The sequence below is a fragment of the Coloeus monedula genome, assembly GCF_965178545.1.
Source record: "Coloeus monedula genome assembly, chromosome: 10".
In the NCBI taxonomy this organism is placed as follows: domain Eukaryota; kingdom Metazoa; phylum Chordata; class Aves; order Passeriformes; family Corvidae; genus Coloeus; species Coloeus monedula.
The window spans coordinates 19631937-19645073 of NC_138790.1; the positions used below are offsets into that span (position 1 = coordinate 19631937).

General features: G+C 43.9%; 1 protein-coding gene across 1 annotated transcript in view; it reads right to left on the reverse strand.

Annotated features, from left to right (window-relative positions):
* The window catches only part of USP13 (ubiquitin specific peptidase 13), a 50247-nt gene extending 39196 nt beyond the window's left edge, over window positions 1-11051 (reverse strand). Inside the window, exons 1-2 of the mRNA XM_082288175.1 lie at window positions 10768-11051; window positions 1118-1243 (exon numbers count right to left, since the gene is read on the reverse strand). Of these exons, the coding sequence (XP_082144301.1) occupies window positions 1118-1243; window positions 10768-10920 (279 nt within the window). The 5' untranslated portion in view covers window positions 10921-11051. The remainder of the gene's footprint in view (window positions 1-1117; window positions 1244-10767) is intronic.
* Between the last annotated feature and the right edge of the window lie 2086 nt (window positions 11052-13137).

A 13137-nucleotide genomic window follows, 5' to 3' on the forward strand; every position in this document is an offset into this window, starting at 1 on the left:
CCCACCTGCCTCCAGATAGCATCTTTCAGGAGTGTTAAATTCAGTCAGAAGAACCATTGCTAAAACCAGAGTAGGCTCTCCAAAAACTCAGTTAACAGACAGAAGGAAAATGTTGGTATTGCCCTTAGAAGGAAAGGCAATTCTAAAGTATAACAAACATCTTTAACAATCTCATCCTGGAAGACATGCAATCCATCTCACTGTAATTCTGATAAAATATGAATAGTCCTCTACTGCAAATAAGATAAGTGGTCAGGGCCCTTCACATAACTCAAGGCCTTCATCACCCAGGGGAGGCATTGCTGTAGAATGAGGAACAAGGATTCTAACCCACTCCAAGCAGTTATTTTAAGCCCTCTAAATTGCCAGTAGAGACAGAGCTTATGGGAGAGTGAGCTATAAGCAAACCCAGTGCCCACTCAGGTCAGAAGTAATTTACAGTCCTTTAAAGATGCCAGACAAACCACAGACAAACAGAGGTTAGGAAGCACAGGCGGTAAGTGACCGCTGACAGGCAGTGACAGTATGGAAGAACAGTGAATATAAGGTTGTATGTGCACATCAGTGTGTGGGGAAAGGCTAAGTGAGGGGCAGTGTATGTCTCTAGAATCCAGCATTAATTTAAGCCACGCTTAAGATCCCAGACCAAGTCAGGGTTTAACTGTACAGGTATCTTAGGATGGAAAGTAGTCCTGTCACCATAAGTCCTGTCAACTGCATATAAAAAGTAGATCTCAGAAACTCTCAGCCAAATCTGAGTCAAAGCCAGTAATTGTACACTTGAAAGGCAGGTTTCAGAAAGGTATTTGGCTATGTACAGTATGCACATAACATGCAGACAATATGTATGTGATGCACAGAAACGAGACGTGAAAAAGAGCAGCGGAAGTCAGAAAGGAGCTACCTTTAAGACTCTTTAGGGCTTTTGATTCATCTCAGAGCTGAAGCTATAGGATTGGTTGGGATCCAAGCACCTGCATTTGATATCCAGCCCCAAATCTGAATATGTGCATTTCAGTCACTCAGAACCTGGTTTATGTCTGAAATGCCTTACCCAAATGAGCACAAGAGACACAAGAACTGCCAGGGTAGTTCTTTGGGAAGCCACAAGTCTCACCTCTATCAGGTGTCGTTTCAGATGCAGATACACACACTGTCCTGTTTTCCGGTAATGCCTTTCGATGTGTTCCCTTCCAAATCCCAGAAATGTGTTCATGCACACATAGAGACCTCCTTCAGAATCCTACAAGGAATGACACAAACAGTTACAGCAGGGAAGGAACTGGACAGGACAGAAAGGACCCAGCACACAGGAAAAAAACCCCAAGAATTGCAGACCCTTTCTGTTATCAGGCATGCACTTAAAATATGGCTTTCATAGCATATTATGGTGTTTACACTATCAGTCCTCGAAGAAACTTCCACATCATATCACATATCATAACACTCCATTCCACAGCCTACAGAAACTCTCTGAAATGAGTTACTTTGCAACTACACATTAGTGAGCATCCAAGTTGGAGGTCTAGAATTTAGTCTTGGAAAATTCCACTTGAGTGCCCAATCCACAGAGGTTCGAAGGCACAGAAATTTGTAAAACACAGAAATAAACACAAGCATTTATTTGAAACAGCAGAATTTCTTGTGGGCATTTGATTGCAAGATCATTGCAAACCAGAAGCACAGCAGAGCTGATGGTCCAGGGACTCTGCCACAACTTCTACAACTGATCACAACCTTGTCAGAAAAAACAAGATCTCAAGTGACCTCATGGCTCTTAAAACTGGCTAACAAAAACTTGGCAAGTGTTTTGTGTACATTCTTCAGTATCTATCAGGGATTCTCTCCATTCGTGCAAGCACAGAGCTTGGAGACAAGGGTGTTACAAAGGAAATATAAAGATATATACTCCTGGTGCTGATCACAAATGCTGACATTTCAGTAACATAACCTGGCATCACTTTTTGCTCACCCTAGAGCTGGGTGTGGATGCTCACTGTTACCAGGGTTTTGTTCAATTTTAACACCACTCTAAGTTCTCTCCTACATCAGACTGCCAGGAGGACTTTCAGTCATTTGCTCATTGGTGTTGGATCAATTTTTTCAAGCTCTCTAACATGTATTGTTTTGAGTAGGTGGTGCATAACAAAGACTGAGCCTTTCAGAAGCTCTGTGACCTTCCTTCTATTGTGAGCGTGTTTGTGCTGTTGGATAGTACAGAACATCTCGTGTTAAATTCCCCAAAGAACAACATGAACTATGCTCATTTACAGGCACCTCAGAAGTAAATTATAAATATATATATGAAAGTAAGGATCATTATCTTCAGCAACAAGTCATATTAGACACATACATGCTGTCTGCTCTTCTATCCTGTGCTCCAAATCCTTCTGCATTACCTCTTTCTGTGAGAAAGTCATGGATGTGTCCTCTGCAAGAGGATCCTAGAGGTACCCAGTCTAAATAAAAACATACAGTGTTGTCACCCTAGGGTCTCAGGAACTTTGTTTAAAGTTTTGTTTTCTTGGAGATCATTCTCTCTTTTTCTGGACAGAATCCAAGAGACCACTGAGCCATTTCTGAGGCAGCCTATGACAACAATCTGACACTTTCAGTATAGGAGCTAAATGTAGAGGCTGAGTAAGTTAGTTGTGGTTACTGACAAAACAGTTGTTTCTCCAAGAGAACACAGGCAGAGTGTTTTCTCCCACAGCTTGGAAAGAAGTGGACAGACTGTTCAAAAGCCTAAAAGGTCACAGTAAAACAGGGCCCTGTGTGGAAAAGACACCTTTGTAGATGGCTGAATGAAGGATTAGGCCCCAGTTTGGTCCTCAAAAAACACTCAGCTGTGATCTAAGACAAACTTTGTGCTGGTTAATTTAACCCTACTGAGCAGACAAACAGTTCTGGAAGGAATGATATTTTACACAGTCTGTGGTATGTAAATCTTTGTATTTGACATTCATTTTAGATATGTGTGAAAGTTTATGCTGGAGGAAGGCAGCTTATCTAAAGCACTGGAGTCACTATTTTACACCAGAAAAGCATAACTTGTCCTGACAGACAAAACCAGGGGGGGTATTTTTTCCCCCCACTCTTGCTTGAGGATGCAGCAGACACGTAGTGTGAAGTTTAGGATCATGTATAAACATTCCCTTTCCTTATTACTCCAATGTAAAGACATTGTTGGGGCAGAAGCTTGTATTTGCTCAGGCTCCATCACTGCCCAGAAGGCCACTCGAGAGCAGATTAGTCTTCTCACCTTCTAAGCAGAAGGAAAAGGGATTGCTACTCATTTCTTCCTGTTCTTTGCTGCTAAGGTAGTCATGGTATGCCAGGTGCTTTATTCACAGAGGGAAACACACAGTCCACACCAGGGAGAAAAGTATTAAAAAAAAAAAAAAACTGCTCTTACTTATTTAGACAACAATTCATGTTTTGAGGAAGGAAAGAGGCAGAGAATGCACAGTGAAAGAGAGGTAAAATGCACCAGTTGCTCCCTCTCAGAACTCAAAAGCAGAGCAAGGAAGCTGGTGGGTGAGAGGTCTGGCAAACACAAGTGCCAGTCCATGAGGACACAGAGAGAGAGATCACCCCCTCATTTCACACTGCTCGTGGGACCAGACACAAGCAGCTTTCAAACACCACTAACCTGATCAGAATTTGACCTAATGACCTGCATGCCATTACCAACCCTCAAGAACCATTTAGATCCCTCGGGGAAATTCAGGGTTTAGCAATTCCAGCTCCTGAGGTGGCTCAGACAACAATTACTTTACACAAACACGAGGGCTATGGTGATCTCCTAACATGGCAAACAGTTCCAGACTCAGGGACAGTGCCTCATGCACAGGTGTTTGCTTTACATCCTCTGGAACAATGGCAAAATTTGCTAATACAGTATCACAGAAGAGAGTAAAATGGCACCTTGAGTCTCCACAAGTCTCCATACTCAAATATGAAGAATTAAAAGCTCGTCCATCCTGTCATATATAAAGCAAAATGTTCCAGTTATGACACAGGGTCACTGGCTCCTCTGTGCCTTCTGTCCTGGTTTCCATGAGAGTGTTTCCCTGCAAAATTCATGCATACAGGACTGCTACAGGCTCTGCTCAAGGTGTCTGCTCATCAGCAGTCACCATTAATTACACTGGCTGTGGTCACAAGAGTCTTGCTGTGTAACTACAATCCACTCTTTAATATATTTGGAAAAGTTACAGGACCACCCCTAACCTACACACTTTGCACTGGATCCCACAGATTCTAACTAAATGACACATATTTTATTTCAGGACAAGCTTAAAAAGAACAACAGATGTTTTGGCACTTAATATTCATCTCAACAACACATAATAATTTACAATGAGGAATAAAAAGACAGCCTGTCTCTCTGTCATGTACAGTGAAACAAGGAGGAAAAATAAAAACACAGCAAACCACAGACAACCAACTGAACACTAAAGGACACAGAGATGGCTCCAGCAAACAAAAAGTTCAAGTTTCCACTGCAGTAAATGTAGTTACTTCTGGGGAGAGGAGGGGGAATCAACACAAAAAATGTGTGCTAAGGCCAAGAATATATCTAGTCACATTCAAAGGAAACATGGGGTATGAACAGTGGCATAAGTCTGCCTTTTAGACAACTGTCCTCTGTCACCCAAAGGTGGCAAGAAAATAATGGTGACTAAAGAAAAGTAGAAAAGGAATAATAAGAGAGTAAAATTGGGCATCAGGTAAAAAAAGGATCAGAGGGAGAAGCAACGGAATCAGAATAAGGAATGGGAGGACACTGACATACACAAACATTGATGTCAAAATATGTACAAGCAATGAAGAGGAGCCATGTACTACTGGAACTGCTGAAAGACAAGAGATATGGGAAAAGAAGACCTGGGTTGAGCAGAGAAAGAAAGGACAAAGGACCTGGAAGTAGGAGATAAATTACAGGGCTTCCTGTAACTGGACTGGGCTGGACTGGGCTGGACTGGACTTGAAATACAAAAGAAATCCTTCTGCTGCTCTTCCTTCACAAAAGCACTGTATGGCACTGGAAATCACTGGATATTTCCCTACAAGCAAATTAATTCACAAGTGCTTAACAAGATTTCTGGAACCTCTGTTGTAGCTCCTAAATGCGCACATGGATGAGGCCAGTCCAGTACAGCACTTAGAACATTTCCTGGGAAGAAAAAAGCTGTGTGGGCCAGTCAGCCACTAAACCAAAGCCAAACCACCATGCCAAGAGGTGGATCGATGGCTCACGCCCACGTATAAATCACAGGCGGACTCCAGAGCAGGGCATATGAATTCCAAAGCGGTGTCTTGGACAAGTCACATGCACAGGCAGGATCAAGACTTCACAGCCAGTGAGCAAATACAATGGCAAAACTAATGCTGGGTCAGGAGTACTTCTAACCTGCAGCCAGGAATAGAGAGCCTCACCATCCATCACCACTGTTTGGGGTCAGTTCATCCAGGTGCAGACTGTGTGAGCCACTGGCAGAGGTGTCCGAGATCCACCACGGCTGATTGCCAAGCTCCAGCCCAGTACTGCTGCCCCAGCAGTGCCACCTGGCACTGCTTCCACAGCACCTTAGATTTTGGGGTTTTGCTTTGTGCAGAGCTGTGGATGTACAACTCTGTTGGTCACAAAAACAGTGCTGTGCTTCCAGAACAGAAAAGCTGGGGTGAAGAGCTGAGAGGAAAACTTATGCAGCAATTCAGCAGAGCTCCAGCACTGTCCATTCGTCTGCATCTCCTTATTTATCCTCTGACACTCCGGGTACCTCAGAATTCAAGTCTCTCTGCTACCCAAGATATATCAGTCCATCATCACTCTGGGTAACAGGATGGTCAGTCACACATAAAGAGGAAAAGGCTAATAAGATCCAAATTTAAATCAATCCCAAGGAAATGCACAATGCACACACACTGGTTGTTCTCCCAAGCACCAGAGTTATTTCCCATGTGTCAGACACTGCAGGCACAACCTCTACTGCTGTTACCATTCTCCAATTTTAGAAGGCCAGTGAGTTAACTGATGTGAACCAGTTGAGTGTTTTGGTGCACTCCCAGCCAGCAAAACACCTGCCCATGTGACAGCTTTGGTATCTCCCTGTCAAGCAACAGTACCACACTGCTCTGACTTTTCAGGTGATCACCCACCACCAGGCAATTCACTGGAGGTCATTTTGCAGCTAGGCCAAAATCCTTGTCTGGAGTATTCCCTTTGTCTTGGTGTGTTCAGTCCTCTTGTTTCCTCTCTGCTGCTCCCATTCCATCAATAGAAATAAGATCTAAGCCTACCCCTCACAGACACGGGCCTCAGTGACTTTCTGGTTTTCCTCAAGGAATATTGACCAAAGGAACTGCCAGACAGGAGGTGCTTATTTCTAGAATGTTTTATGCAACACAATCACCTACATCCATTACACACTCCAGACTCTCAAGGATTTCAGTCCCAACTGCACAACAGCAGAGCATCAGCTCAGTTCAGCCTTTGGGAATAGTCCCAACATAACCATTAAGATCTCCTGAGCCACAAAAATGAAGTCAGCAAGATTCACAAAGGAAGCTGTTGTCAGCAGCAAGGTTTTCCAGTGGAGCAAGGCCAAACTTTCAGCTGCTCAAACAAACAGAGTCCTGCACTCTACAGGGCCAGACTGCCTGGTCCTGTCACCGTGTTGGGCTCATGAGCTCTGCTGGGGTTGTCGCCAATGCCCTTCATGGGGAAGGTTTCGGAGCACATCCATGTGCAGCATCCATAGCTCACACATAAGCCTTTTTATACTCCAGTTTGTATCCCTTTTCCAGATGTTGTCTCTCCCCCAGATGCATCACTCTCATGACCAGTGACAGGACCTGAGGGAATGGCCTGAGGCTGTGTCAGGGGAGGTTTAGGTTGGATATTAGGGAAAGGTTTTTCACTCAGAGGGTGGTTGGAAACTGGAACAGGCTCCCCAGGAAAGCAATCACAGCCCCAAGCCTGACAGAGCCAAAGAAGTGTTTAGACAACAGTCTCAAGCACATGGTGAGATTCTTGTGGTGTCCTGTGCAGGACCAGGAGTTGAACTTGATGATCTTCATGGGTCTCTTCCAACCCAGCATATTCTGTGACTTTCTAATTCTGTGATAAATGATCAGAGGTCTTTGAGACTAGGATCACATTAAAAGGTGGAATTTCCAAAGCTGAGTACTGTAATTCTAAAAAAATAATAGTACAACAAAAGATTATTATATAATACAACCTTTGTATCTTCTGCATTCTACTGAAGACAGTGTGAAACTCGTCCACCAAAAGATGAAGAGAAGTCACAGTGGACAAAATAGGAGAGAAGAAACCTACAGCACAGTGTTGGAGATGTGGAAAAAGCCACCAAGAGGCACGACTGCACCTCGGATCTGACTTCTGCAAGGTACAGGACTTTGTCAGCCAAATTGCAGGGTAGTGGCTGGCTCCCACAGCTGCTGGGTCAGTCCCTGGAGGAAGCAATACTCAACACTAGGCCAGGCTTGTGTTTTGTAAGCAGTCTGCCTTCCCTCCCTCCTCAATTCCTGTACAAAGGAATGGCTAACTGGAGTAGGAGCCCTCATCAGAGAAACACAGTTTTTCTAGAAGACACCAAAAAACCTCAAAAAAGTAATTAAAATGTAAACCATAACCAGCATATTTTCTCATCTTATGAGACAAGCAAACTAAAAAGTGTCACTAGGTCTCTTAAGTGCACAGAAATTTGCCTCCTGTTCCTGCCAGCTTTCCTGGGACCAATCCTAGTATGTTCTGTTGGAAGCAGGCTAAATCTAAGGACTTGAATTTCTCATCTGTTTATGGTATTTCTAACAATACCACCTTTCTGACAAGATCACCACACTACAGTTAATCCACGTGGAAAAAATACACTAAACAGCCACCTGTACTTCCAGCTCTCACTTCCGAGGGCGCTCAGCTAATGACTCTCATTGTAGCACAAAGGCAACATTGTTCCCAGGTCTTCATCCAAGGAAGATTGAAAACTCATGGGAAGGAACCTCAACCTGTTTTGAGAACAATCAGTGAAGCTGCCGATATCCACTGGAACATTCACTATTCAAACCCAGACGGGATGACACAACTGACAGAGTGACAAGCAGGGCAGCAAACCCCACGTCTCACTGCCACGTTAAGCTCTGCACAGCTGGAAGTAGAAGAGGGAGCTACTCGCTCCCAGTACCTCGTTTTCTCTGGCACCCTCTGAGAGCAAAAGCTCTGATTTTGAACACTCCACTCTGCTTGGTCCTTGCAAATTTGCTGCAGCACCTTTCTCTACAATAATAAAATTACTCTGTACCTTAACACTCACAGGTCAGATGGTTTTCAGTGTATTTTAAAGATCACAACACATCCATACAGGAAAAGGATTAATATACAATTAATATAGCTAAAGACACTTGAGTGTAGAGCTGCTGCATGACCAGGTATGACATGACACGCTGAAGTTAAACTGTAGCAAGGAGCATATTTAACATGGCAAAATGAGTAGATGTGAGGAAATACTCTTAAAAGGGAAAAGAACTCCTCCAGCAAAAATGTAATCTGGAATTTTAGCATGGCTAACAAAACCAAGAGTGTGTTTTCTTAAATTCTTGAATATTATAACAGGGCCAACAGTGTGTCTTCTTTCAAAAACAGTTAGGTACCTCAAGAGGAAGAGGCTCGCTTAGGTAATACATAGATAACCTAAGAAGGTAAGTCACAAAATCAACCTAATACAAAACATAAACATCTCCCTTTAGCCAAGGAACAACCTGTCTGTTTCCTTTCACTGTCCATCTGAATGAAAAACTGCAAAAACACAGCTTTGCTATTTTCAGTTTGAAAATGACAGTGTTTTACCCTAGAAAACGCACGTTACATTTACCCCGTAGAGTCACCATCCTAGAAACAATATCCAGGTATCTGTTAGATTATATGGGAATTTAAAATAAATCTGAGCAAATCTTTTGCTCAGCTAAACTGAGGAGTGGTATGGGCTGAAAAGCTGCGGGAAACAACAGAAACTAAGACTGCTTTTATTTTCACTGGTATTGCATAAATTCAGCCAAGCCTTTTGCCCAGTGAATGCCCATAACACAATTTAAACAAGAAGTTTTCACACTGGAGGGCAACATTTTTCAAAATCTGAAATCTCTTCCTGATAACATCAAAAGGATGAAAAAAAAAAAATCATACATGCTGCTTCCCACTCCTTTTGCTACTTTTATCCATAGTTTCTGTTAAGTTTGGCTCAAATCTTTGATGTTTTGTTCAAACAGCTTTTGCTGCGTTCAACTGAGATTTGTTGCAGGGGGTGGTGATTGTTTTTTAATCACCATACCATAGCAGTATTTTATATCCCTTCCTACTTGTTATCAGAAACTTTTTATAAACCATAATATCGAAGAAGCCTGAAAGTGTGACTAAAAACACCAACCATGTGTTCACCCAAGCAGAAATCTGAAGGAAAGAATGTGGTATATTGATTCTCCCCCGCCAAAACCTTCTTAAGCATATAATGCAATTATCGCCTCTGCGGTGGAGTCCGATTTGGCAGTTCTAATCAGCCCAACTCCCAGTACAGTCGGGGCTGCTGGGTGACACTTGAGATCTGAAGAGTGTGGGTAAAAATAACCTCTGTTCAACAAGACATGACGAACACCAGACAGCTGAGTCACCTTTAAAATCAAGTCTGATTTTCTGTATTTAAAGGAATTATCGAAGAGAAGGGGAATTATCAAATAGAAGGGGATAAAGGATTCCAAAAATGTGGCTGAAATATATCTTTCACTGAACAGTCTGTAATGTAATGAGCCTCCTTTTGATTGCTGCCATTGACAACATATAGTGCTCGATCACCTTCGGGAAACCTCAGCTTCCTGTGGAGAAGCAAGTTTTAATAAAATTTCACCTCTCTTGAAAAAGTCTAATTCCTAAGCACCTGTTTCTTACGAAGCATTGCCCATTTATGAAGGCTTTCAGTATTAGCAGTGAAGTTAAAAATGAGTCTCTGCCACAGAACACATGCAATCTATGGAGCTGGTGGATGTTTTGTAAGACACCACAGAAATAACACCACAGAAAGTTTACTGCACACGAAACATTCATCTAACAGCAAAGGAACCAAGAGAGTGGGGAAATACTACAAGTTCATTGAAGTTCAGTGATGTAACTGAAACCCTGGGGGAGAAAGTGTTTCAGGGGAACTTTCACGCTGATTTTCAGGATGAGCCTTTAGCCCTTGGGAGCTTTCTCTGATGATTTTGAATAGAAGGAGCACCGAGGCAGTTGGAAAGCAAAATAATTGACATCTGCTCGCCAGAACATACCAACGAGAAGGCCATTACCGTCCCGTTTTACTACCTCGGTGAGAAAGCAAAAGCAGGGCTCCGAGTCAAACGGACAGACCCCGACAACCGGAGCAAGCAGTGAAGTTTCCCCAAAACCACAAAATCCCCGTGTCCAAGCAACCACTTCAGACCGCCTTGAAGGAGGAAAATAAACAAACAAGCGCAGGAAGGAACCGCGCTGCCGCGGACGAGCGACGTGCGGGGAGCGCCGCGACGGCGAGCAGGCGTGGGCGAGCACCGGGAGGGCGAGGGGGCCGCGGCAGGTGGAGGCAGCGATCGGGGGCATTCTGAAGCCTGAGGGGAAGGCAGCGGCCCGGGGAGGATGCGAGAGGCTGCGGCGGGGAGGGGAAGGGGCCGCGGCGGGCGGGGGCGCGGAGGCAGCCAGGGGTGGTTCGCTGCACTCACGGGCGAGTCGTAGGAGAAGGCACACTCCGTCTTGTAGACCCGGTCCCCTGACTTGGGCACCCGGATCGTGGGCATGTAAGGGACGAGCAGCTCGCCCAGGTCCCCAGCGGCCATCTGCGCATCGCCGCCGCGGAAGAGCGCGGCCCGCTGCATCCTCCTTCCTCCCTTCCCTCCCGGCTCCCCTCCCTCCTTCGCTCCCGGCCGCCCGCCCTCCCTCCCTGCCGAGCCGCTCTGCGCGGGCGATGGAGGCGGCGGGCAGCCGGGCCCGGGCCAGGGCGGCGGCGGGAGCCGGGCCCGAGGGAGGGCAGGGGGAGGGAAGATGCTATTTTTAATCCAATGGCAGCGGCAGCGGCACCAGCTGCGGCGGCGGCACTCGGGGGTCCCGGCGGGGGCGGGCGAGGGGCAGGGCGGCGGGGGCGGGATTCCCGCGAGGGCCTCGCGTTTCACCCCAAAACCTTCGTTCCCAGGAGGGGAGCACGGAGACTTCGCTCCTGGTCTCCCCGGGTAGCCCGGGGCAATTTCTTCTATAGGCGCTGTTAGCTATTTTTAAGCATTTAAGGACTATATACATATATATATGTGTATATGTGTGTGTGTACGCAGCAGCATATATATATATATGAATGTGTGTATGTGTATATATATATATGCATGTATATGTGTGTATATATAAGCATATATATAAAGAAGTATATATGTATATGTATGTATGCATGTACAAGTGTGTATATATGTAAGTATATATGTATATGGTATATGCATATATATTTTTATATGTGTGTATATGTATGTATTTTTGTATAAAATATATACAGTAAAAAATTTCTTCTATGTATTTTCATTCTCAGCCCCTCATTGCCCAGTGCCACAGGTGTCTCACGTGTCCCATGGCTCTGTCCTGGTCCCACCAGGGCCGTGCATCAGGATGTCCCCATGGTCAAAAGGAGCAGGTCTGTGTGGGGGAATATAGGGCGGGATTGCCCAGCCAGGAATGCCTGAGAAGCCTGTGGTAGTGCCAGGAGCCAACCCCCAATTTTGTGTCTTCTGGGGCAGTACCTTTACCTTAAAATGCCCTTTTTTGGCCTTTGCTGTGTTTCTCTCTGCTTTTCACTTTGAAAGAATAATGTTAGAGGAAGGAGAAATAGAGTGAAGTTTGTAGGAAAACAAATATTGCTATTGTTTTCAAGCAATATCTAGTAACTACTACATATGCCTGGCAGCAAAACATTAAAGAAATGACCAACCCATTTAAAATGAAGATGCATAAAGTAATGAATAGCCTTCCACCCATAGTCCACAAAATATCCAAGGATTCAGTGATCACTTCCAAAGAGGTGATGTGACCTTTACTAGAACCACCCTTTACCTCAAAAGTTTCAATAGGTGGTTCTAGGAAAATCTCAAAAACAGAATTGAAAAATGCTTGTACCCAGTTATGAACAGGCTGTGAGCAGACTAGCACGGTCTGTTCTCAGCAATTTTTACTACTGAAAAATCAAGTGTTGGGAACAATGTGAAACACTGAGGTCAGAATGTGATGTCCATGGAGTGGTTTTAGACTTACTGAAAAACAGATATTACATCAGACTTGTGAGCATCATTGGATGCTGGATAAAAAACACTAATACAGGGTCAGACAGATTTATTTTACCTGAGGAGACTTTTTGCTTTTTTAATGGCTTCTCTTATGAATAACTCAGCATTTATAAACAATGAGAGCCATAAGAAGACATATGAGCCATCTAACCTGAAAGATTGATTCTAACAAAAAGAACAAGCAAAGCACTGATAGAAAATCAATCTTTCTAATGTTTGGCAGTGCCAGGAACAGCAAACAAGGCAGTTTTTGCTTAAAATAGTCCATGCAGTGTTGCCTAATGTAAAAAACCAGAATTTTATCTTTTAAGTTTCAAATCACTAGATGATATGGGGTTAGTAAAGGGCTTGGACTTACTTCCTTTAAAAAGTGAGGATTTTGAATATGGACAGATAATTTAGGGTCACAAACTGTAAGAGGTACTATCCACCACTCTTAAGAAATTTAAGCCCAAGAGTACCATGGCCTGTAGAACCTGAGGAAACACATCCCTCTAGTGGCAAAAACCTGCCAGGTGAAAAGAGAACCCTTTGTATTCCCTACAAAGTTGCCGAAAGTGGTGTAGAAGAACAGCTGTACAGTTCTGAAAATGCATGGCAGGTATGTGTGAAGATATTTTTCTCACTTAGTTCATCTCCCACCAACTACCTGACATGGAGACTTGAGAAAAAAAATACTCTTAGTTTCTTATATCTTTCACTTGAAACTATAAATACTAGAAATCACAAAATGAAAACTAGTATTATCAACTTGTTCCATGTATGTTCTGAAGC